The sequence below is a fragment of the Mercenaria mercenaria genome, chromosome 15, assembly GCF_021730395.1.
Source record: "Mercenaria mercenaria strain notata chromosome 15, MADL_Memer_1, whole genome shotgun sequence".
Taxonomy (NCBI): Eukaryota; Metazoa; Mollusca; class Bivalvia; order Venerida; family Veneridae; genus Mercenaria; species Mercenaria mercenaria.
The window spans coordinates 45,084,771-45,107,937 of record NC_069375.1 but is presented as its reverse complement, the minus strand read 5'-3'; the positions used below and the strand labels follow the sequence as shown (position 1 = coordinate 45,107,937).

Here is a 23,167-nt window from a genome sequence, read left to right as displayed (position 1 = left end):
TTTTATTTCAGTCCGTATATTGTTCAATGAAAACGACTAAATCCGCAATGTCAAATTCCCGGCGTGTGCAAGCGTTATCACTATCAAATGTAAATTGTTTAAAGGGGCACCACAAAATAACTATTCTTTTGTATTTCCATAATGGTAATTATACATGATTTGCATAAAAAAGATGAGATATACAAGAATTTAGTTTCAAATTGACAGTGATATTTTAATTAGCCAAGACTATGTGTTTAATGTCTTAATATTTTAATGAATTAATGAAGTAATATGTACAATAAATCAGTGTATTTAGTAAAGTTTCAATTACATTTTGTTTCTACAGTGTAAGACAGTTATAAATCTATATTCTTAAAGCTATGCTGAAAAGAGATTGACTGAATAAGTTTGCAGGTAAAGTTGTGAAAACACATTTATTCAGGAAGGGCCTAAATTGTCCACCTGAAAACTTGTAGTATAACTGTATTTTACCTGTATTATAAGAATGATTTTCATGAAGTTTTTGTGGGCGAAAAAGGTAGGTCACTAAGTCGTGGTGGGTCTTTAAAACATTAGAAATAACGGTTAAATATTGACAGGTAGTAAACACGACGGCTTTACTATCGCGCACGGTATTTGTAACGATAACATGTTTATGTTATTATTGAGAAAAGGGTAATCGGGTAGTGAAACCATTATTCGTGAAAAAAAAAGTGTACTACTTTTGAATCTTGTTGACTGATTTACCATGAGGTAATCCCTGAATTACTAATAAAGACTTAAACGACTTTTCCGATAATGTTTTCGTTATCGTTTTCTATTTTCTTATACGTCCATTCGCAGGATACTTGCGGGTGCAAAAGTTTTTAAAAAATCAGAGAATCATTTCGTTGGCAGACGGGGTTCAACCTTTAGTCCCCTCCTGTCTCATCTCATCGATATTTTGAAATCGTCAGGTAACATTTCATTGTGTGATATCCATAGGGAATCGACGGTTAATTTCTTGCATGACATAGTAGGGACCCTATGTATACTTTCAGTTTCTAATTCTGTATTTTGTGATGGTATATGTGTGTAAAACCAACACGGAATACTTGCATGTAAGCGATGAAGCATTCAATTTATTATATAATTAAGTAGGATAGCGAGTCACAGACCCTCCAACCCCACCCCAATGGATTAGTACAAGCATAGCACAAGGGATTCGACATTAAATGACAGTATATACATGACGACTGATCAATAGAGACAATTTTGTATGCATTTTTATTTCATTTACACCTTTAAAGGACATAAATCGCCTACTGTAGTCGCAAAATGGAATACAGTGTCACACGCAAATACGCGTTCAGATCAAATATCGATATTGGCAAGTCGGCATACAGTGAATGTTTTTTCAGCGACTAGATAAAAATTATTTTCATTCAAAAACGCAACAGATATGAAACATCTTATTTACATATATTTATGGAGTATGCATACAGAAAACAACATGGAATATTGGATTACAAATCAATTTGACGTGTCATTCATCGGTTTCTTGACTTGCTGGAGTGAATTTTCATGCAATGACTTCGAATTCAGACTAATAGCATAAACGTTTTAGTTACATGTACGTCTCGAGTATTCCAAACAAATCTAAACTTGTATAGAAAGAAGATGCATAGCTGTTTTAGATATATTGTTTCTTTTTTTTTAAACAGGTTAATAATTTTTTCAGCTTGACTATTCAAAGATTAGATAGAGCTATTGGACTCACCCATGCGTCGGTGTCGGCGTTCTGATTCGTTAGGTCTTTGATGGCTTACATTGCACAAGTTCCATAACTACATAACTTTTTCTCTTTTTTTCCTTAGTGCCCACTGATGGGAGAGAATTGGACTGAAACTTCACACACTTGATCAGTATGATGATCTGACATGCAGTGCACAGGTTCCATAACTCTACTTGGCTTTAAAAATTTTTTTACAGGTTTATGCCCCTTTTTTCGACTTAGATGTTTTTGGTTAAGTTTTGGCAGCGCCCACTGATGGGAATTGATTGAGTCTTCACACAATTGTCAGTTGTCATGAGTTGATATGCATTATACAGCTTCCAAAATCCTGTTTTGCAATTTTACAAAATTATGCCAATTCATTCATTTGACAATACTCACGGTTGAATGGTCGAGTGTTGCTGTCAACCGACAGTTCTTGTTTATATTTTAGCTAACATGTAACACAGTCAGGCTAGATATTTCAAGATATGTTGAAATTTCAGGATGTGTGATAAGAGTATTTTAATGATTTACTTAATAGTCTCGTAATTCAATATCATGAATGGCATTGTACTTTTTTATGACCTTTATATTTGTTTGTACAATGATGAGACTGAAATAAACAAATAAACTAGCTGCTTTTCTAACATAATGTTACAGCTCGTTTAACCTTTAGCATGCTAGATAAATTGTTGTCTGCTGGAAATGTCGACTGCTAAAATTGTAAAGTTCATTCAATTTGCTCCAAAATTGGAAGAAATATTGTCAGAGTAGCAAACAGCTTGGAACCTGATCAGACGCCGATTGATCTGGTTCCAAGCTGTTTGCAAAGGCTGTTAAATTCGCCTGCAGCAGGCTAAGGGTTAAATGGGTCAGCCGTGTTGATGTACTTATAAAATAGACTTGCCCAGTTTATAGGTTGGTCAGGGCTACGGATATGTATTGTATTTTGCCATCGGAATATTTCTATAAAATGCTTCTTCCTCTTCCGTTTGGATCCGTCCATGTTTTCAAACACGTTTGTTTATTTTATGGACTGTATATAATAACCGGTCTATGGCAAAAATCAGTATTGATGATCTACTTCATTAATTACACAGCTGTCACAAAACTTTCAACACAGTGTTTCTTCCCCTTATTATTACATTGTTTGACAATATTCCTGCTTTGTCGGTTGCTTTGTTACATTAAAAGTTTTGATTTGGATTTAACAGATGACGAAACCTTTAACGCAAGTATTTTTTTCTCTTGCTCTTTCTTGTAACTTTTTGCTTCTGTTTGTTTTTTGTTTTGAGGTTTAACGCCTTTTTCAACAGTTTTTTAGTTGTGTAACGGCGGGCAGTTAACTAATCAGTGTTCCTGGATTCTGTAGCAGAACTAACCTGTTCTCAGCAAGTAACTGCCAACTTCGCCACATGTATGAATTAGAAGTGGAGGACGAATTATTTCAGACACAAATTCTTTAATCAAATCGTCACGGAGAACATACGCCTTGCCAGGGCATCGAACTCACGACCCTGCGATCCGTAGACCTGCGCTCACTCTAGTGAGCTAAGCGGGCGGTCTTATCTATAATATAGATTAATACATACAGTAAAAGAAATTAATTATTCCAGGTTTACAAAATATTGTCTAATTAGAAAATCTTCGGAATGTATATAATTATATAGTTCCACAGGTAGAATTTACTAAATTTGCTCATGTTGTAACATTGAACGCCAGAATTAAAAAGAAATCGATTAAAGGTTTTGGGGACGGAAAGGTCCTGAGCCCAGTCTACTACGCGATTTATCTGTTCACCACTTGTAAAAGCAATAATATTGGGTCATCTAATAGTTTGTGATCATATCTTTTATAAATCAATAAATACCAAAAAATCAAAACATTGACATATGTACATGTATGAGTCTAACATAATGTATAACAATAATTAACGGAGAGTAATAATTAATATTATTAACATAATTTTAGCTCATATGGAACATTTCCAGCTTTTGGTGGTAGAGGAATACCCAAGGTGCACATCTGATCATTATTCCGGGCCTCAGCGGGCACCTGGATAGTATCAACAAATTCATATAAGTCCGACGTTTGCAAATAGAACAGGTTTCCATTTCGTTGTGCAGACACGACCTCGGTTAGCTGTTCTCTTTATAGTACATAAAAACGCATGGTATACAGCTAATCAGGAACTCTTTCTAATGCACCCACTACGCAAATATAGTTTTGTCGTTGTTTCATTATTATAGAATCGACTTTTTGATATATCTTATCTCTAACTGCAAAATAAAAATTCATTTGCAATGCGAATCTCAAAATGCAAAATCTTTTGCAGTTTGCTTTTCGAATGGCGAACTGCAACAAACTGACTGCAGTTTTATCTTTTATCACCTATTGATTATTATCATAGTTGTTCTTTGTCTGGTATTATACATATCAATGAAAGCTGTTGATACAGAGCAAAAGCTTCAGTATTAATGTTATTGTTTTTTTCCAACAGGCCCAGACGAAACATTTTTTTTTTCATCATAAAAACATTGACATATGTAAAAACGAAGATTAATTTTCATTTTGATGTGCTTCAGCTGATATTTGTTCCATTGAAGGACACGTGTTATCTAAGTTATTTCATTAAGAATTAAATGTTACCTTTTATGCGTTTATACTGGTATAAAAACATTCGGACTTTTTTGCAAATCCACGAATCGCACTTCATGGATTTGCAAGACGTCCATGTGATTTATACCCGCTTAAACGCAAAAAAAACACAACAACATTAACTCCTTAAATGAGGTAATGACATGTAAAATGCAGCATACTAGTATGTCACTGTGGCCAGTTTATTAATATATACTGGTAGATATGGTAAAATATTTCATCCCCATTCATGAATTTCTCACGAACATCTTTCAATAGAAGACAGATATTTCGTACTAGTGCACATTTAGTTACATGGGGTCTTTCTTTCTTCTGTGTGATAAACATTAATTTGAGTATCAACAAAAGCAGTAGAAGGTCAGCAACGTCCGACTTTTCAAAAGCCTGGTAAACAAAAAAAGTTAAATTTTATGAAAACAAGCACATAAACAGATACATAAGATACAAGTGTGTGTCATAGAATTTTTTTCTTAAAATATAATGTTTCTTGAGTTAACAGATTTTTCTGCTAATTTCGAAACAAGAGCTGTCGGATGACAGCGCGCTCGACTATTCGAAGAATTGATTGAAGAATGGGGTCAAAATATTTCCATAGATTTTCAGACAAAAGAAAAAAATGGATTAAACAAAAAATTTTCCTGTATTTGTGGATTTCGATTAGTCTTGCACCAAGTGGCAATGTGTGACCATGATGGCAAATATGTTATTAAGTTATATGTTAGGCAAACACAGACTTGTATGAAAAGTTTAACTAATTTCCAAGTCCAAAAAGGGTCATAATTCAGTCAAAATAGTTGACAGAGTTATGTACACTTGCCTACAGATGGAAATCATGTTGATATACTAGTGTTAACAGTTTCAAAGCCACAGTTCAAATATTTTGACAAAAATGTCAAAGTCCAAAAAGGGCCATAATTCAGCCAAAATAGTTGTCAAGAGTTATGTACTCTTGCCTGCAGATGGAAATCATAATGATAAACGAGTGTTTAAAGTTTAAAAGCCATATGTCAAATAATCTTGACAAAACATGAACATATACGAAAACAGAACCAATTTCCAAGTTCAAAAAGGGCCATAATTCAGCCAAAAAAGATGACAGAGTTATGTACTCTTGCCTATTGATAGAGACTATAATACTGAACAAGATATAAAAGGTTCAAAGCCATATGTCAAACACTTTACACAAAATATAAACTGGTACGAAAAACTTAACCAAGACTTCTAAGTCAGAAGGGGCCATAATTCAGCCAAAATGCTTGATGGAGTTATGTACTCTTGCCTACAACTGGATATGGTGATGGTAAACAAGTGTTGAAAGTTTCAAAGCTTTATCTCAAAAGACTTTGTCAAAATGTAGACTGGTACGAAAAACTTAACCAAGATTTCTAAGTAAAAAAGGGGCAATAATTCAACCAAAATGCTTGATGGAGTTATGCACTCTTGCCTACAACTGGACATGGTGATGGTAAACAAGTGTTGAAAGTTTCAAAGCTTTATCTCAAAAGACTTTGCCAAAATATGAACTGGTACAAAAAACTTAACCAAGATTTCTAAGTCAAAAGGGGCCATAATTCAGTCAAAATGCTTGACAGAGTTATATACTCTTGCCTATAACTGGACATGGTGATGGTAAACAAGTGTTGAAAGTTTCAAAGCTTTATCTCAAAAGACTTTGTCAAAATGTGGACTGGTACGAAAAACTTTACCAGGGTGTGACGCCGACGCCGTGGTGAGTAGGATAGCTCTACTTATTCTTCGAATAGTCGAGCTAAAAAGGGGACAACTTTCGCGTGTAATAAGTCTTCATCAACCCCCACAGAGGAAACTGACATACCAACACTGATAGAACCCTATTTTTAACCAGGTTTCTACTAATGACATATCATCACATAGCTCATAAGTATAGTGTAATATGAGCCGTGCCATAGGAAAACCAACATAGTGGGTTTGCGACCAGCATCCGCGCAGTCTGGTCAGGATCCATGCTGTTCGCTTTTAAAGCCTATTGGAATTGGAGAAACTGTTAGCGAACAGCATGGATCCTGACCAGCCTGCGCATCTGGATCCATGCTGGTCGCAAACCCACTAGGTTGGTTTTCTCATGGCACGGCTCATATATCAATTTTAAATCCATTTTAATTGTGTTGTGTGTTTTTTCTTTTTTTTTTTTTTTTTTTTTTTTTTTTTTTTGAAAAATTTACTGTCCTGTCATCTTTGGCCGAGAGTTGTTAAAATGAAATTACTTGACTATAAACTCTTTGGGTTCCAACCCTGCCCAGGTCACCATGTGAGCCATCTAGGTAATTTTCATATTATATATTAAATTGTAAGAATAGAAGGCAGTGTTATTGAACTTGATGTGTAAACTAACATAATAATCTCAAAGATATGCCAGAAGTTTCAATCAAATGCATGAATAGGTTTCAGAAATATTAAAAGAAGTGTTAATTTATTGAAAAAGGTTTAAATAATTTTTTCAAAATAAAAGTGAGAGTTATTGGACCTAGTATGTGAATTTGTTTTACGATCTTACAAACATTTTGTAAATTTTATTAATATTTTGAAAGTAATTAAAGTGAATCAGCATATTGAGCAAATTATGGTGCGGGTGACAGATTTGCTATGATCAGTCATGCAATTTATCTTATTGATTAACTGTTAAAAAATGGCAAAATGGTTCATATATAACTGTAAATATAAAAACTTTGTTAAAATATCAAATGGATATGCTGGTACAGTTGCAACAAATGAGTATTTGTGTTTAGACAAAACTGACAAGGCTGACAGCAGAATGGATCAAAACGCGTATAATGAAGGATTTGCTATGCTATAGAAATTGTCAAAGATAAGGAACACTGTTAGTACAAGAATATCCTTACTCATTTAGCTTCATGGGCTTCCTCGCACTAAATTACGTTAAATTCGACTGATGATAGTAACTGTCTCTTTACAGCTGCATCAGCTGACCGTAGACGTGTTATTATTCACAAAAAATGATTTTATGGATTACATAGATTACTATTTAATTCAGAAAGTGTGTACTTTATAACTAACACTTAAATTTTAATCAAACAATGTAGTTATTTACGAGAAATATTCCAAGCACTCTCACACAAGACAAATGAGTCTGCAAGGACTAAAATTCCAATAAATTACGTCTTCTCATGTATCGCTTGATAAATCTACAGAAACGCTTAATGAATCTAGAGAGAAGAAATGCTTGATGACTCTACAGAGAAGGAACGCTTGATGAATCTACAGAGAAGAAACACTTGATGACTCTACAGAGAAGGAACGCTTGATGAATCTACAGAGAAGAAATGCTTGATGAATCTACAGAGAAGAAACACTTGCGGAATCTACAGAGAAGGAACGCTGGATGAATCTACAGAGAAGGAACACTTGAGGAATCTACAGAGAAGGAACGCTTGATGAATCTACAGAGAAGAAATACTTGAGGAATCTACAGAGAAGGAACGCTTGATGAATCTACAGAGAAGAAACACTTGATGAATCTACATAGAAAAAAACGCTTGACGAATCTACAGAGAAGAAACACTTAATGAATCTACAGAGAAGAACCACTTGATGAATCTACAGAGAAGAAATGCTTGATGAATCTACAGAGAAGAAACACTTGTTGAATCTACAGAGAAGGAACGCTTGATGAATCTATGTAGAAAAACCGCTTGACGAATCTACAGAGAAGGAACGCTTGAGGAATCTACAGGGAAGAAACGCTTGTTGAATCTACAGAGAAGAAACGCTTGATGAATCTACAGAGAATTAACGCTTGATGGGTCTACAGAGAAGAAATGCTTGATGAATCTACAGCAAACTTGTTCTTATCATCCTTATATGGACAAGTCTACATTTGTTCGCACGGTTCTGTTTGACCCAATTTGGCGGCCAACAGGACTATGAAAATAAAATGTTTTAAACCAGTTCTTCTAATGATTAACTTTATGTGTCCTCATCAAAGTTGGCCTGCATTATCTTTGTATGAACCTCTTTCAAATTTGTTCAGTTGATTTTGTTTACTCCTTCTAGGAGTTGCCATGTCATAAAAAAGATCAGCATTAAACGACTTCTTCTCATCCAAGTTGTGATGTATATACTATGTCTTCACTAAACTTGACTTTTACCACACTTTTATGGACCTTCGTTTTATGGACCTGTTTAAAGGGCCTTCCAAGCAGTTAAAATTGATTACATTAACTAGTTTCGGACGAACCATTTCTTGTTTCCTTTCATGATACATGACATATATACCAGATTAAAACTCTTAATGTCAGAGCAGCGGTTTGCGGCCATGTTTGCCCACATGTTTATTCTATCTCTAGTTTTTAGTTATCTTCATTTGTTTCAGTTATGGACACACACTGGCGGTTCTTTTGGTACTGTTAGTGAGTTTTCTATTCTTCGTCTTCAATGATACACCCATAACAAGCACTGCAAGTCAATTATTATTGTCACAACTAAATACTACAGAACAAACACTGAGGTAAGTTTCTGTCGCTTGACTTTATGCCCTTATGGCTAATGTGAAATCATTTTATGTCGTGGGCACAAACTTTTGTGGCTTGGGATAAAAATGGCTATTTTGCGAGGAAATGAATTCTTGAATTCATATTTTAAATATAAAATAAATGCATTTAATTTCGTGGATTCACTCAGACAATAAATCCAAGAAAAGTGGTCCTTCATGAATATTTATGACGTCAGATTTGCGTGTAAAAAATTGAAGGCTATATCTTCAGTTTTGCCTTCATTTTGTTATATATTTGTATTTAATTGTATGGTTGCATGTTGTATTTCATTTGCTTATGTATGAGTTTCTTTAAAGTATTGATTTGTTGATGTAGTTGCATTAATTAGCTGCGCCTTAACCCATTCTATTTTTGTTCTTGTTTGCCTAAAATAAATATAGAACATTCTTGCAGTTACCAATTGTTACATACAAATAACCTTATTGAAGCTTTTCCTTTCCAAATAACTTGAGTAGATTTATACACAGACACTTGGGGTCAGCCCCCACCTTGTTTTCATCACAAGTCCGATCTTCTCGTACTTTAAGGTCTTCATGTTTACATTAATGACCAGGATAAAAGAAAAAGCTGTCTCTGAGATTTCTATGGATTTGTTTGTTTTTTTGTTTCCAGTTGTGCGGCAAAGGTCTATGGTATATGTGACCCGCATGATCCCAGGTTTTACAACATTATACTAGAAGAAGAAGCGCTCAGATTCGAGCCTTGCCAAGATATAAATAAAACCGCTTCTGTACAACACTCAAAACTAACACTAAAAGGTATACATGCCCGTGTTTGGTGTTTTGACGGACCACCAAGATTTTTATGATTTTGAAATTTGACCAGAACAAATGTAAGGATACTTTACCTTTTAAATTCATGGAAGGAGAACGGATGGCGTGTAAAGGTTTATGTGCACTCTTTGTAGCCAGTGCTTTAGCAACTTGCTATAGCTCTAACTCAGCTACCAAGTTTCAACCTCGCGTCGTTTGAGTTTTCCTTCTATTTCTATGTGACCGCATCACACAAATATTCTGGACGTGTAAAAAATAGTCCCATATCTATTTTTTATAATCTTGGTATTGTGTGTGTGTTAGCAACTGAGGACTACTCTTTTAAACAACAACAAAAAACTGCAACGGATTCTATAATAATTATGAAGTTTTCAACATTATATTCACATTCGAAATATACGGAATCATTCCGCTCACTCTTGTCCTTTGTATCACTTTTTGCTACATGAACCCACTCTCGCGCATACCTAAAATTCTACTCGTAATGCAACACGCATAAATAAAAATCCGTGCGCTTTTACTGATTAACAGCACGGAGAGACGTTGTTTTGATTGGTAAACACCATAAAATGGCGCCATACTCTAGGAAAGTCGAAGTTAACCCTAACCCTGAAATATCACGCAATAAGCACTGGCTATCAGTCCTTTTAGGGCTTTGATTACTTTATTCTTTAATTTACTCCATTGGTGTGATTAAACCTTCTAGTATTCATTGTGTGCCGTCATGATCTTCTATAACTCGTGTAATTCAAGTGGAGTAAAAACTTTTGCGCATTATTTCGAAATTGGTTTGCTTCTTACAGATACCAGTTTCAATATTTGTTCATCATCAACGCGTATAAAATCACTAGGTACCCAACAATGGCACAAGTGTTTCATGACGTGTGATATCAAGGTGACTGTCTACCGTAATTCTTTTAATTATTGCCCTAGGTTAAAAAAATGCGCTAAAAATGGGAAAAAAATAGAATATATTTATTAGGGACTTATCTCGATACACTACGGAAGCACATTTTTGACCGAATTACTGCTATATATTGTCCGTAAGTTTTGACCTGGCACTCATGAATATTCCGTGTATTTCCGTAAATTAATTCGAACATAAATAGCCATATAACTAGTACATATATAATTCTTAATTGGTATACTGCCGCATGAGCAAGTATCTATGTGGACAAAGCGTTTAGCTGCCAATATCAGGGTTGTGGGTTCGAGTCCTACGTCTGACCATATATTTTTCCCCCCAAATTATATATGCAAACTTAGCACTTATTTGATCAAACGTATCGTGATATTTATTGTTCATTTATCAAAAGTTGTCATATTTACCCGTTGTAAAAAAAAGTAGAATAAAATTGTTTTAAAAGTATCTTAGATAAAAAGACAAATTACCTGTCACCAGCGTTCCAGAAAATAAATACTACAAGAGAAAACAATTAAATTTCATGAAATATAATACATAAAATAATGTAAAAATAAAACAGGTATCAATAATATTACATTACATTTAAAAAAATAATCTAAGGTGATTTCAAACCCGTGGTAACGTGCGTGGAAGTCAGACACCTTACCACTAAGCCACTGTGTCATTGGTTAACTGTATAATGTTACTTGAGTAATATAGATATTTTCAGGATACAAATATTGCGTAAATTAACGAAAACGCCCGAAAATGTTGGCGAAGATTAATGAGTGCCATGTCAATACCTACGGACAATAACCTCATATACAGTGCTTATCGGGATTAAGTGATTATTGTAACACTTCATATTTAAGGACTACTTTTAAGGTATAGGTCCATGCTTCGGAGAAAAAAAGTTCAAACGTCATCAAATCATAGAAAGAAAGCATTGTTTTACATGAAAATATAACAGCATATAAAACATTTATATTATTGTACAAAACAATTGTCAATTTATTCATATATGTATTGAATTCCGGAAAGGGACTACTTGAAGGGGCCACACTTCTGGACAGTCCAGCGCCTTTAAAGACTCACCATTTTTAAAAAGCTGTTACTTGTCTTCGTTTTGATGCATTTGCAACATCGTGCGAGTGTTTAAACTTTACATAACTAGGTAAAACATCGTTTTGACAATTGTTTATGTCACAGGGTGAGAAAAATGTGCAGCCAGACCGGGACTCGAACCCGGGGCCTCGGAATACCGTTCCGATGCTCTACCGACTGAGCTACCCGGCCGCCTACACACTTTCTCCCCTTTTTAATATTCAAGTTCTATACCGTGACACATTTCCCCACCATTTTGAAATTCGTCCTCGAATTTCAGCGGGTACTTTATATATAAGCAATTACAGGTGTCGGAGACTAACCAGTGTAATGCCGTCACGGTCCCATGTTGGGCGCCATTTGTCGCCGAGGCGCTTTACGTCCCTTTTATTTGTTTGAGTAGGGATGCTGATTCGTCTCAGCGGTAGAGTGATTTACTATCTGGGGACTGGGGATGTTCAGTGACTGTAACTGTAACAATATATAATTCCTTTATTAATATATTATATGATATGATATATAATTTATTTAGGTTATAAAAACCGAACAACTATACACTTTCAAAATATCATCGTAAACTAATACGTTCATATATAAGCAAATGTAAACAAACATGGCCGACGACGATTACTTAGAATATACTTTGAACATAATTATCTATTCAGAAATGCAAAATACATAAAACATAATTAAATGAGTTGTATGCAATTGAAGATATGCAAAGTGACGTACCTGTAACAATATATAATCCCTTTATTAATATATTATATGATATGAAATATAATTTATTTAGGTTATAAAAACCGAACAACTATACACTTTCAAAATATCATCGTAAACTAATACGTTGATACGATTGGCTGAAAAGTATAGGAATAATAATAAATAATTACCATAACAAAGGGATAATATGAAATAAGGCACTGCCTCAATCGGGAATCTATCAGACTTCAACTCATCCCTTTAACATTAAAAAAAAACTGTCTACTAGGGTGTTTAATAACAAGCAAACTGTTGAGAAGCACAATGACAGACTTAAGGTGATCACAACAGCTCACACTTTGCCCAGGTGAGCTAAAAATCATACAAACTGAAAAGTTACTAGATTGCAACTCACTGTTAACAAGACTTAACAGAAAGACACACATCAACAATCTATTTGCACCACGGCAGGTTAAGAGCTCAGTCTAGGGAGATATATTAGCCTTCTTGTGCAGGCTTGGTTTTTTCTATTTGTGTTAATTGTAATTCTGAAATTACTCGTACAACAAATCCTAATTTTGTTTTTATATACACATCAAAAAGACTTGCATTACACTTTATTTATTGAATAAACTGTTCACATGTTTAAATTTTATCTGTATACACATTATAATGATCACAGATCACACAACTTGTTTTATCCATACATGAAATATAGCTGAACTGTGAATAACAACTTTTAAAAACAGTACTGGATGCTTTTGTCAGGCTTTGAAATAAGTATTGTCAAAATAAAGAAACGTGACTTGCTGTAATCTGTATTCTAAAATGTACAAATTTCTCTTACAACAAGAACAAATAAACAAGAGGGGCCATGATGGCCCTGTATTGCTCACCTGACATATTGATGTAGAAAGATCATCAAGATCAACATTCTGACCAAGTTACATTAAGATATGATCATAAATGTAGCCTCTAAAGAGTTAACTAGCTTTTCCTTTGATTTGACTTGGTGACCTAGTTTTTGACCCCACATGACCCAGATTCAAACTTGACTGAAAGATCATCAAGATTAACATTTTGGTGAAGTTTCATGAAGATGCAGTCATAAATGTGGCCTCTGGAGTGTTAACGAGCTGTTCCTTTGATTTGACCTAGTGACCTAATTTTTAATCCCACCTGAACTAGATTTAACTTGGCCTATAGATCATCAAGATTAAAATTCTGACAAAGTTTCATTAAGATTAAGATATGGTCATAAATTTGGCTTTTAGAGTGTAAACTAGTTTTTCCTTTGATTTGACCTAGTGACCTAGTTTTTGACCCTACATAACCCAGATTCAAACTGGACCTTGAGGTCATAAAGATTAACATTCTGACCAAGTTTCATGAAGATATAGCCTTAAATGTGACCTCTACGGTGTTAACAAGCTTTTCCTTTGATTTGACTTGGTGACCTAGTTTTTGATCCAAGATAACCCAATATCAAATGTGTCCAAGATTTTATTGAGGGTAACATTCTAACCAAGTTTCATAAAGATTTGGTCAAAATTGTGACCTCTAGAGTGTTAACAGTCAAATTGTTGACGACGGACGGACACAGGGCGATCACAAAAGCTCACCTTGAGCACTTTGTGCTCAGGTGAGCTAAACGCTAGAGTTGTCACAGGAGTGAAGAATTATACTCTACAATATGGCCTTATCACAGAACTAAGCCAATATCAAAGCAGCATTTTCTTGAGCTATGACCTAATGACCTCAAATTCAATCTCTATAGTTTCATGATCCTCCGCCAAAGTGTTCTCAAGTTGTTGTATGGAAAAGGTTTAAATGTTCCGGGTCATCCTGACCTTTGGAACTCTAAATCAATACAGGTAATCTGCTGGTCAAAACCAACCTTGTACTAAATTTTGTGTTTCTCATCCCAAGCATCCTGAAGTTATTGTCCAAAAACCGTTTTAAAGAACAGTTATTTATTTTGTTGAACTTAACATCACACCGACACAGGATAGGTCATATGGCGACTTTCCAGTTTTAATGGTGGAGGAAGACCCCATGTACCCCTCCGTGCATCATTTTAAAGAACCGGGTCAGTATGACCTTGACCTGTGACCTAAACATCATTAGGGGTCACCTGCTGGTCATAATCAACCTCCCTTACAATTTTCATGATCCTAGGCACAAGCATTCTCAAGTTATAATCTGAAAAACATTTCACTGTTTTGCCTTATTGTGACCTTGACCTACTGACCTCAAAATAAAACTTGACCTGTATTTCATGATGTGACACCTGTGTACCAAACTTTATCATCCTAGGCTCAAGGTCTCAAGTTATCATTCGGAAACAGCTCAACTGTTCAAGGTCACTGTGACCTTGACCTTTGATCTATTGACCTCAAATTCAAACCAACCTGTATTTTATCATGTTACACCTGTGTTACAAAAGCTATGATCACAGGCCAAAGCGTTTGCAAGTTATCTTGACCTTTGACCTACTGACCCCAAAGTCGAACTTGACCTGTAACTATGTACAAAAAATATTTAAAGCGGTCAAGCTTTTCATGAGTTATCACCTGGAAGCCATGAAAACCTACTGACTGAAAGACAAACAAGCTTACTACATGGGGGTATAACAGAACATTCTCTTTAAAATCTCATGAAAAATATGAGAACTAGATACCCACGGGCAATATGTCAAGCCCGCCAACTGTCAAAAGGACTGGGAGTTGTGCATGACACTCCTTGTCTCATTGAGGCAAACATTTATGCCAAATAAAAGAGATTGCAAAAAGTTACAATATAAGTTATTTACAGTAATAACAAAGGAACGTAAAATTTTAAAAAAAAATTTAAAAAAAAAAAAATATATAAAAAAAATTCTAAGTCCACACAAAAATCCGCACCAGCAGAGATAGGTCAAAATACACCTAAACATTGGATGTAACATGCATGGTGTACTACAGAAAAGTAGTCTCGATTTTTCCCTACGACCAGTAATAAAAAAGTTACAAATGTAAGCTATTTATAGTAACAACAAAGGGAAGTAATTCTAGGATCTTATGCATGACATTCCGTCGCATGATGATGAACAATTGTGCCAAGTTACATCAAAATCCCTCTATGCATCAAAAAGAAATGCTCCAGACAAAGTCATTTTTGTATCTGACTTTTGACCTCTAAGTGTGACCTTGACCTTAGACCTAGGGACCTGGTTCTTCCGTATGACACTCCGTCTCATGGTAGTGAACATTTGTGCCAAGTTACATCAAAGTCCATCCATGCATGAAGAAGAAATGCTCCAGACAAAGTTGTCATTCCTGTATCCTTTGACCTCTAAGTGTGACCTTGACCTTAGACCTAGGGACCTGGTTCTTGCGCATTACACTCCATCTCATGATGGTGAACAATTGTGCCAAGTAACATCAAAATCCCTCCATGCATGAAGAAGAAATGCTCCAGACAGTCATTTTTGAATTCGACCTTTGACCTGTAAGTGTGATCTTGACCTTTGAGATAGGAACCTGGGGCTTGCGCATGACATTCCGTCTCACTGAAGTTAACATTCATACCATATATAAAAACAAGATTGCTCCATGCATGTCCAAATTATGGTCCGGACAAACAAATCCGGACGGACGGACGGACGCACATATGCCGAATAGACATTTGGACAACTATGTCTTCGCTTCCGCAAGCGGGCTCGACAATAACAAAACCAATGTGATAATACATTATCTCTTAAAGTAACTGAGCTTTGTCAAACACTGCTCTTCTCAAAATAAATTTAGTTTCTAAATAAATCCTGAATTCCTATCCTTAAAAGTTTTTTTTTTAAGTTCCCTTGTTCTTCTGTCTTTTTATATTTTCTGGTGTTTCTTTCTTGCTTTTCAAGTATACTGGATTTGTTGACCTTCCATTTTGTAGCTGCCTGCTCTCAAGAAGTGAACCTGTAAAACAGAAAATCAAATATTGTAAATTGATAAAAAGAGACCCTAACCAACTTTCATAAAGATCCCATGAAAAATGTGACCTATAGAGTGGTCACAAGCAAAAGTTTATCGACGCACGGACGGACGCCGCCGCGCTATCACAAAAGCTCACCTGTCACAAAGTGACAGGTGAGCTAAAAAATCAATATCTGAGAACCCCTTCCTCCAGTCATAAATTAAACTATTTGTTGATGTGATTTTTGGGAAATGTTACCTTTCATTTTGGGATGTTGGGAAAATATAAGGATGAAAAGCCCTGCCGGCTAACAATTTCTGACAAGAAATCATTTTCAAAGTTTTTCTTTCCGGTCAGTTCTATATGGAATTAAATTCTTTGGGTAATTTTGAAAGAGGACCATCCAAAGATCATCCTGTGAAGTTTGGTGTAAATCTGCCCAGAGGTTCTGAAGAAGATTTTTTACAAATTGTTGGCATATGACGGACATCAACTCATGTTGTCACCCTGTGACAGGTGATTGAGCTAATAATTGTTTAAATTTGCATACATGTATTAAATTTTATGGTTTTGTCCAGAAATGCTTTATCATCAAGAAAATGAAATGGAGTCTTTACTAAGGTCTAAAAAAAAATTGTTTCCGGTAACATGCTAAAATAAATTAGGTTAGGTAGGTCGGAAAAACTTTTTCTTTGGATTTTTTGAAATTATTTTTAGGGAGACTTTTTGGAAATTATTTTTGTGTCAAAAAATAAAAAATAGGGGGGGGGGGGGGGGGTTATGCCTCTAGAGCATCAGTAAGTTGATTTATAACATCACTGTCCATGTTTAAAAGCATAAAAAGTGCAGTTTTGCAACTTTTTATCAAAAAGTTGAAAAAAATGTTCTCAAAGACAAAGGCGGGACGGACCGTCCATTTAGGGTCGGGCCAAAAATTTATGGTAGGTCAGGATACAGGAAACAGACAATTTTTTTTACGCCTAATGTTCCTTGATATTTGATTCTATGCACTGACTCAACTGAAAAATCTGTTCACACAAATACTAATTAGTATACAGTATATCATACTTTTTGAATGATTGAAACTGCTTCCCACAGCTGCAACTATATAATAAAGAAACAGATTGATAGAAATACCTTATGAGCCGCAAGCAAGTGGTTTCAGTCTGTCAACAAGCACTCTGGAGCAGTACAACAATACTCTGTATAATAGACCAAGATGCCTGAAAAAAGTGAAAAGGGAGCAAATTAAGAAAACATGGACAACCAGCTGTTTTGAAATTTCAAAGGTCTAAGAGCTAATATCCTTTTCGCAGTTTTTCAATTTTCATGCCAATAAGATGACCCCAATTATATCATTGGCATGGCGGGAGAAATTTGTTAAAGTGGAATTATGGACATTTTTTAAGTAAAAATCTGGCTGAAATAAATGTGTGTGTAAACAGGGTGTAGAAAATTATAGCTTTTAACCCAATATACTAAACTATTCTTGTTAACTGTACGAAATAATAACTTTCCAAATATGACTTTTCTTATCTGGACTGGGGCGGTCATTTTAAGAAAAGTCGAACTGCACGAAAGAGTTGCTTCCCTTCAACTTCAGAAATCTTTACCTATAGGTAAGGGAGATCACTTCGTAGAAGATTGAAGAAAATAACTATTATTTTATTAGTCCATTTCTTTATTTCTAAAGCATCAATTTCAAATGCTTATGCGGCATCATCATTGATTTAACACATTTAAATGTAACCCATGCTGGCAACCAGATAGAAAATTTTCAAAGCTTGACACCAATTTCACATGCCTGAACTTAAAGCTGAATTTTGAACCATAAAACAACTGGTCTAGCTCATACCCTCAAAATACTTCATCATATTGTTGGGGACATGCTTGACTGGGGATTCCTAGGAGAACAGGAACTGAATGCATCGGACCAAAAAGTAATGTGAGCGGCTTCAGTTTAACTTTTTTGACCAACATAAAAATTGTAGCATGTAGCTTTTTTTTCTTGTTGCTTAGTCTGAAATCATCTTGCAAATTTAGACTTTCAATTAAGAATTAGAATATCCTAAAAAATCATGCTAAAACATCAATATTGTTTGCACGGTTTTCCTTGGCATACAATTTTGTTCGTTATAACTCAAAATAACCTTCAAAGTAATTCGGAACGCATCATTGATGGCGTAACTTAATTACTGGCTGAAACTACGGCAAGGCAAATTTTCGTACCTAATATTATAAATAGCGATTCAACTGTATACATGTACGAATTAGTAAGATGCATTCTAGATTTAATTATAAGATAGACCTCTACATTTCTTTATAATCAGTAATCCATTCAATAAAAAATGGCTAACCAAAATAAGATGTTGTGTTTTCTGTTATCCTCAAATGAAAGCGAATCTACAAACATTAACAAAAACCGCAACAATTTTGACTAAATTATTTGTATTTGCAAAATAAATTGTGTGAATTTTTGATCTTAACTTGCATTCCATGAAATTGACTTGCATTTAGCGAGTCCAAAATTTGAGCCCTGTGATTTGTGAAAGTAATTACATCTTCTGCATGATTATGGTTCTGACTAACTCTTAAACTCTTGCATTTATGGAACAGTTTGAATTCAATTCCTTCATAATTCTGACCAACTAATTGAGCATGCTTCAGAACTCCAGATTAAGGGCTGTATTTTTGTAATTACAAACTTGTTAGGGATCAGATATGACTTTATTTTAAAATGTGGATGTATCAATAAGAATTTATTTTAAAATGTGGTTGTATCAGTAGGACATGTAAACAGTATTACATATATTCCAAAGAAAGATCGAGCCGAATTGCATGTCTGCGCCAAGTTGCACTTATCAACGCTATCCTGACTGTTGACAATTTGCACGGTGTCAAGTGAGTGTGGAATAAACGAAACAAACGCCAATAGCATAATGTAATGCATTAACACATAATTTTTTTGGACTTCAAAAATTATGCGTCATAAAAATCTGAAAAGGGGAAATAATTCTACCAAAACTGAAGGCAACCAAGTTATTTTTTATTTCAATTTGTGTCATATGAACAGATGAACCAATTTGGAAAGAAATATCTTTACTATTTTTCAAAAAATGTTAGTTTTTATGTTGAAAGCCCGATTGGGCAATGTTTCCAGCCTGTTTAAAATCTATATTTTTTTCTATAAGCCGATCCGATTCCCTATATTTAGGCCGAGCACAGCTTATCGGCAGAATCATAAGCTCAACTCAATCACTGTGTCAGTGTTCGAAATTTGCGGTAGTCCGACAGCCTGTGGCTACCAAATTTCAACTCGGGCTATCGATTTTCCGCAGGTACAAGCCCGACCAGGCTACTAAATTTTCCTATAAATTTGTTTTAAAAATCATGCTAATTAAACGAACTCGTACAGCATGGTGATTTCATATGATCTCCATTAATAAACACTAAGAAGACATCACGCATCGTCCAGACTGAGGAATGCTTATTGAATTGTTGTGTTTTTTTTTGCACTCTCACGTGTTGACAATCAAACACGAAGTGTCAAAGATGTAACCACAGCGCTAATTGGCTGAATACAATCACCTCTCACAAGTACCTGCAGTAGGCAGAGCTTAAATTATGCTATCAGTGTGTGTGTAAATGTGTATTCAGCACTCGTTATTTTATCTTGCAAATTGTCAAAAGTCCGAGTAGCAGTAATTGGCAAGTGCGATCTTAAAAAAATCGGGCGTTATAGTTTACAAAATGTTATATGGTGCAAAAATTAAGTATTTTATATTTTAAGGTGTTAAAGTTCGGGGCAGTGAAATTAGTGTCGGGCTAGTCCAAATAATTGTACTCGAGAGTTGAATATATTTTTTTTTTTGACTTGTCGATATCCGCCTCCTCTAGATAGACAACGTAAAATATCAAAATGTAATATCGGCCTACTCCAGGTCTCATTATTTAGACTAAGTGTCAGGCTTGGAAAATTTCCTATCTGGTAGCCCAAATGGTCTAGTGGATTCAAATCTGAATTTCGCACACTGCTGTGTATACATGCAGTGAGCCTTAAGAAATAATAATCTAAAAGGCCTATTTCAAATTGATGAATAAATAAAAATGTAAAAAATAAGGAATTTCTATGCTATTTATGGGTGGGGTGTTTGTTTACATTATTATTATACAATGGAAAGTTAGTTACTCACGTTTCTAAAATTGTCAACTGGCCAACCATGCACATGCTGTACTGGAGTGCCGTCCATATTCTATATAAAAGTAAAATAATTCCATTAATCCGTCATGCCTGCAAGTAAAATCACGGATTTCTTAATTTTAAAAATTCAATATAGGCTTAGTAACAGAGAAGTTCAAAGAAACTAAAGTACCGGAAAGGAATTAAAATACGATCTGAAAAGCGACACAAAGGTGAATCTATTCTCTCATTCCCCGAGCTGAAGAACTCGTTGGAGAATGTTTTTGTTTCCTCAAATTTTCAAAATGTCGGCGCCAGTGTAACGTGTATCCACTCTCACTCTAAATATAAAAATGTTCAAAATGTCGCCGTTTCAAAATGCTACTCAGTATGGAATAAAGCATGTTTGTATCACAAATTATATCAGTGTAGTCACGTTACCGGCTGATTAGCTTCTGACGCAACAAAATTAACAGCTTACTTTGAATATTCTTTCGGGTCGCAGACATCTTATTGTGCGGATATTGCGTTTCCCCTACTGATCTGACGGACGCTTATTAACATTAACGAAGACCGTGATATCCCGAATTTCATCGGGGTCGTCGCACGCCCATGGTCTAAACCGGAACTCCATATTTTTTTATTTGGATAGTATGTGTTGTTTGGATACCCTCGTATGTTACCGTAGTGGGATTCGATCCCGATTTTCGTCGCTTCGCGACGAAAATCGGTAAGATCGATTCCCTAATAAGATACAGGTAAAAGGACAGGTAATTTGTTAGTCACGTTAGTCATCTGTTGTATATGTTACGGCTTACTACTGATAGGTAAATATAGGAAATAATTATAGGATTCAATGTATCTTGGTGACTCTCAATGAATAAAGGTAAGTATAGACATAGGTAAATACAGACACAGGTAAGTATGGACACGTGTAAGAATGGGCTAGGTAAGTATACACCGAAAACTGAAACACAGGTAAGTATACAACCTACTTGCAAGTATACGGCCTACGTCACGACAATTTCACCAAACACTACCATTTGATTTATATGTCGTTAAGTGTATACATAATTTACATTCGTTTAGGGTTCTATCACACCTGCGACATTTACATTTATTTCTTTACAAATGGCATTCTTATTTAAAGGGGGACAACTCATTTAGAATATTTTAAGTATCCAACTCCGTGGGACAGAACAGTAAAACATGTATTGGACAGATAAGTTGTGTGTCAAGATGCTGTTCATTCGCTAAAAAGTCTGGGTTTTTTTGTGATATACTGCTAAACCTTAACGACAAACCATGCGTATTTTCACCGAATTATTCAGCTTTGTTTCTGAAAAATCGGCCGAAAACCTAATGCAACGCAGTTTCGACTGGGTCACTACGCAATGAAATCAAGAGGATAGATACCATTCTGATTCTTCATGCCGAGCCTTTTTCCTCATAAAAAAAGTCATCTTAGCCTCACACAAGGTAGCCTAAGAACGTTCTAAATAATTATACTGATCCTGCCATTCTTATATATTGTATCTGCATTTTTATTTTCGCTAAACATTAGACATATTTTTGCGGAAATCAATGAAAAAAAAAAGAACAACAGAAAACCAGGATGATGTGCAAAACTGAGGGAAAACAACGTACCTCAAATGCAGCCTCCCCAAACTTCAGCTCTCAGCATGTTGACGTGCACACGACTAGCATAAGCGTAAACGCTCAGACAAAGCAAACACACAAGGACAAAAGGAACTGGCTGGTTTTGTCTTTTCGCAGTCAATTTTGAAAGTATGGAGGAAGAACATTAATCTTGCAATATCGTCAACTTAATACTAGTTACATGATATAACAAGTAACCGTCGTATCACATATTCGGCCAAAACAATTACAAGCGGGTTAGCTCTTAACTTTTAATTTCATTTATTTTACACCCTTAAAACAATGCTTTGACATATTGTGCAATTAAACCTTTTTTAGAAAATACATAAAATGTGATCCATGGTAAATCTTCTGTGTGTGACGTCATGTAAAATCGCTGAATTTCAGTCTCGTCTGAAACATTCCATATAATAACAAATTTGCAATAGGTAACATATAATAATTGTAACCATATGGCTATAACTTAAATCGCTGCTTGCTAGCTTTTTCGTTTCATTATCATGAAAAGAATTTGCGCATGGTCAAGCATTTTCCTTCTTTCGACATTGAATTTTCTATCATATCACAAATGAAAATATGTTATCATATGTTACAGACTGTTTCTCTTGCCAACAATTCGTACACTCCAGCTGTCACAGTCAAGGAATTTAAATCAATTTCATCACCATATTGATAAATAGGGCGCTTGCAGCTGTTGTGCCGAGTTAGCTTATCTGTGTCTTGACTGTGTTCCAATAATGTGCATAATTATATATATGCGTAATATTGTAATTATATTTTTGTATCAAATCTGTGATACTTCAAGTAAACTGCCTTCTGAAATTAGATTGTTTTAAAAAGTAGTTGTGTTATAAAAAAACACTTTTTTTCCACGAAAATTTTCGAGCTTACATGGATTTTTCTTTGCATAGCAAACACGCATTTCGTTTGATTAACGAAAACAACAACAGCAGC

At 35.0% G+C, this 23,167-nt stretch overlaps 1 protein-coding gene, 1 long non-coding RNA gene and 1 other non-coding gene across 3 annotated transcripts in view; 1 reads left to right on the top strand and 2 right to left on the bottom strand.

Annotated features, from left to right (window-relative positions):
• Positions 1 to 730: 730 nt before the first annotated feature.
• The window catches only part of LOC123562676 (NXPE family member 4-like), a 36,093-nt gene continuing 13,656 nt past the window's right edge, over positions 731 to 23,167 (top strand). Inside the window, exons 1-3 of the mRNA XM_053524220.1 lie at positions 731 to 735; positions 8,766 to 8,900; positions 9,559 to 9,704. Coding sequence (XP_053380195.1) covers positions 731 to 735; positions 8,766 to 8,900; positions 9,559 to 9,704 — 286 coding nt within the window. The remainder of the gene's footprint in view (positions 736 to 8,765; positions 8,901 to 9,558; positions 9,705 to 23,167) is intronic.
• Positions 11,848 to 11,919, bottom strand: Trnat-ggu (transfer RNA threonine (anticodon GGU)). Its single transcript has one exon. It is a non-coding gene; the product is annotated as a tRNA-Thr (tRNA).
• On the bottom strand, positions 15,744 to 21,276 carry LOC128549062 (uncharacterized). The gene is made up of 3 exons (XR_008367451.1): positions 20,568 to 21,276; positions 17,512 to 17,597; positions 15,744 to 16,376 (listed from the first exon to the last, which is right to left on the bottom strand). It is a non-coding gene; the product is annotated as an uncharacterized LOC128549062 (long non-coding RNA).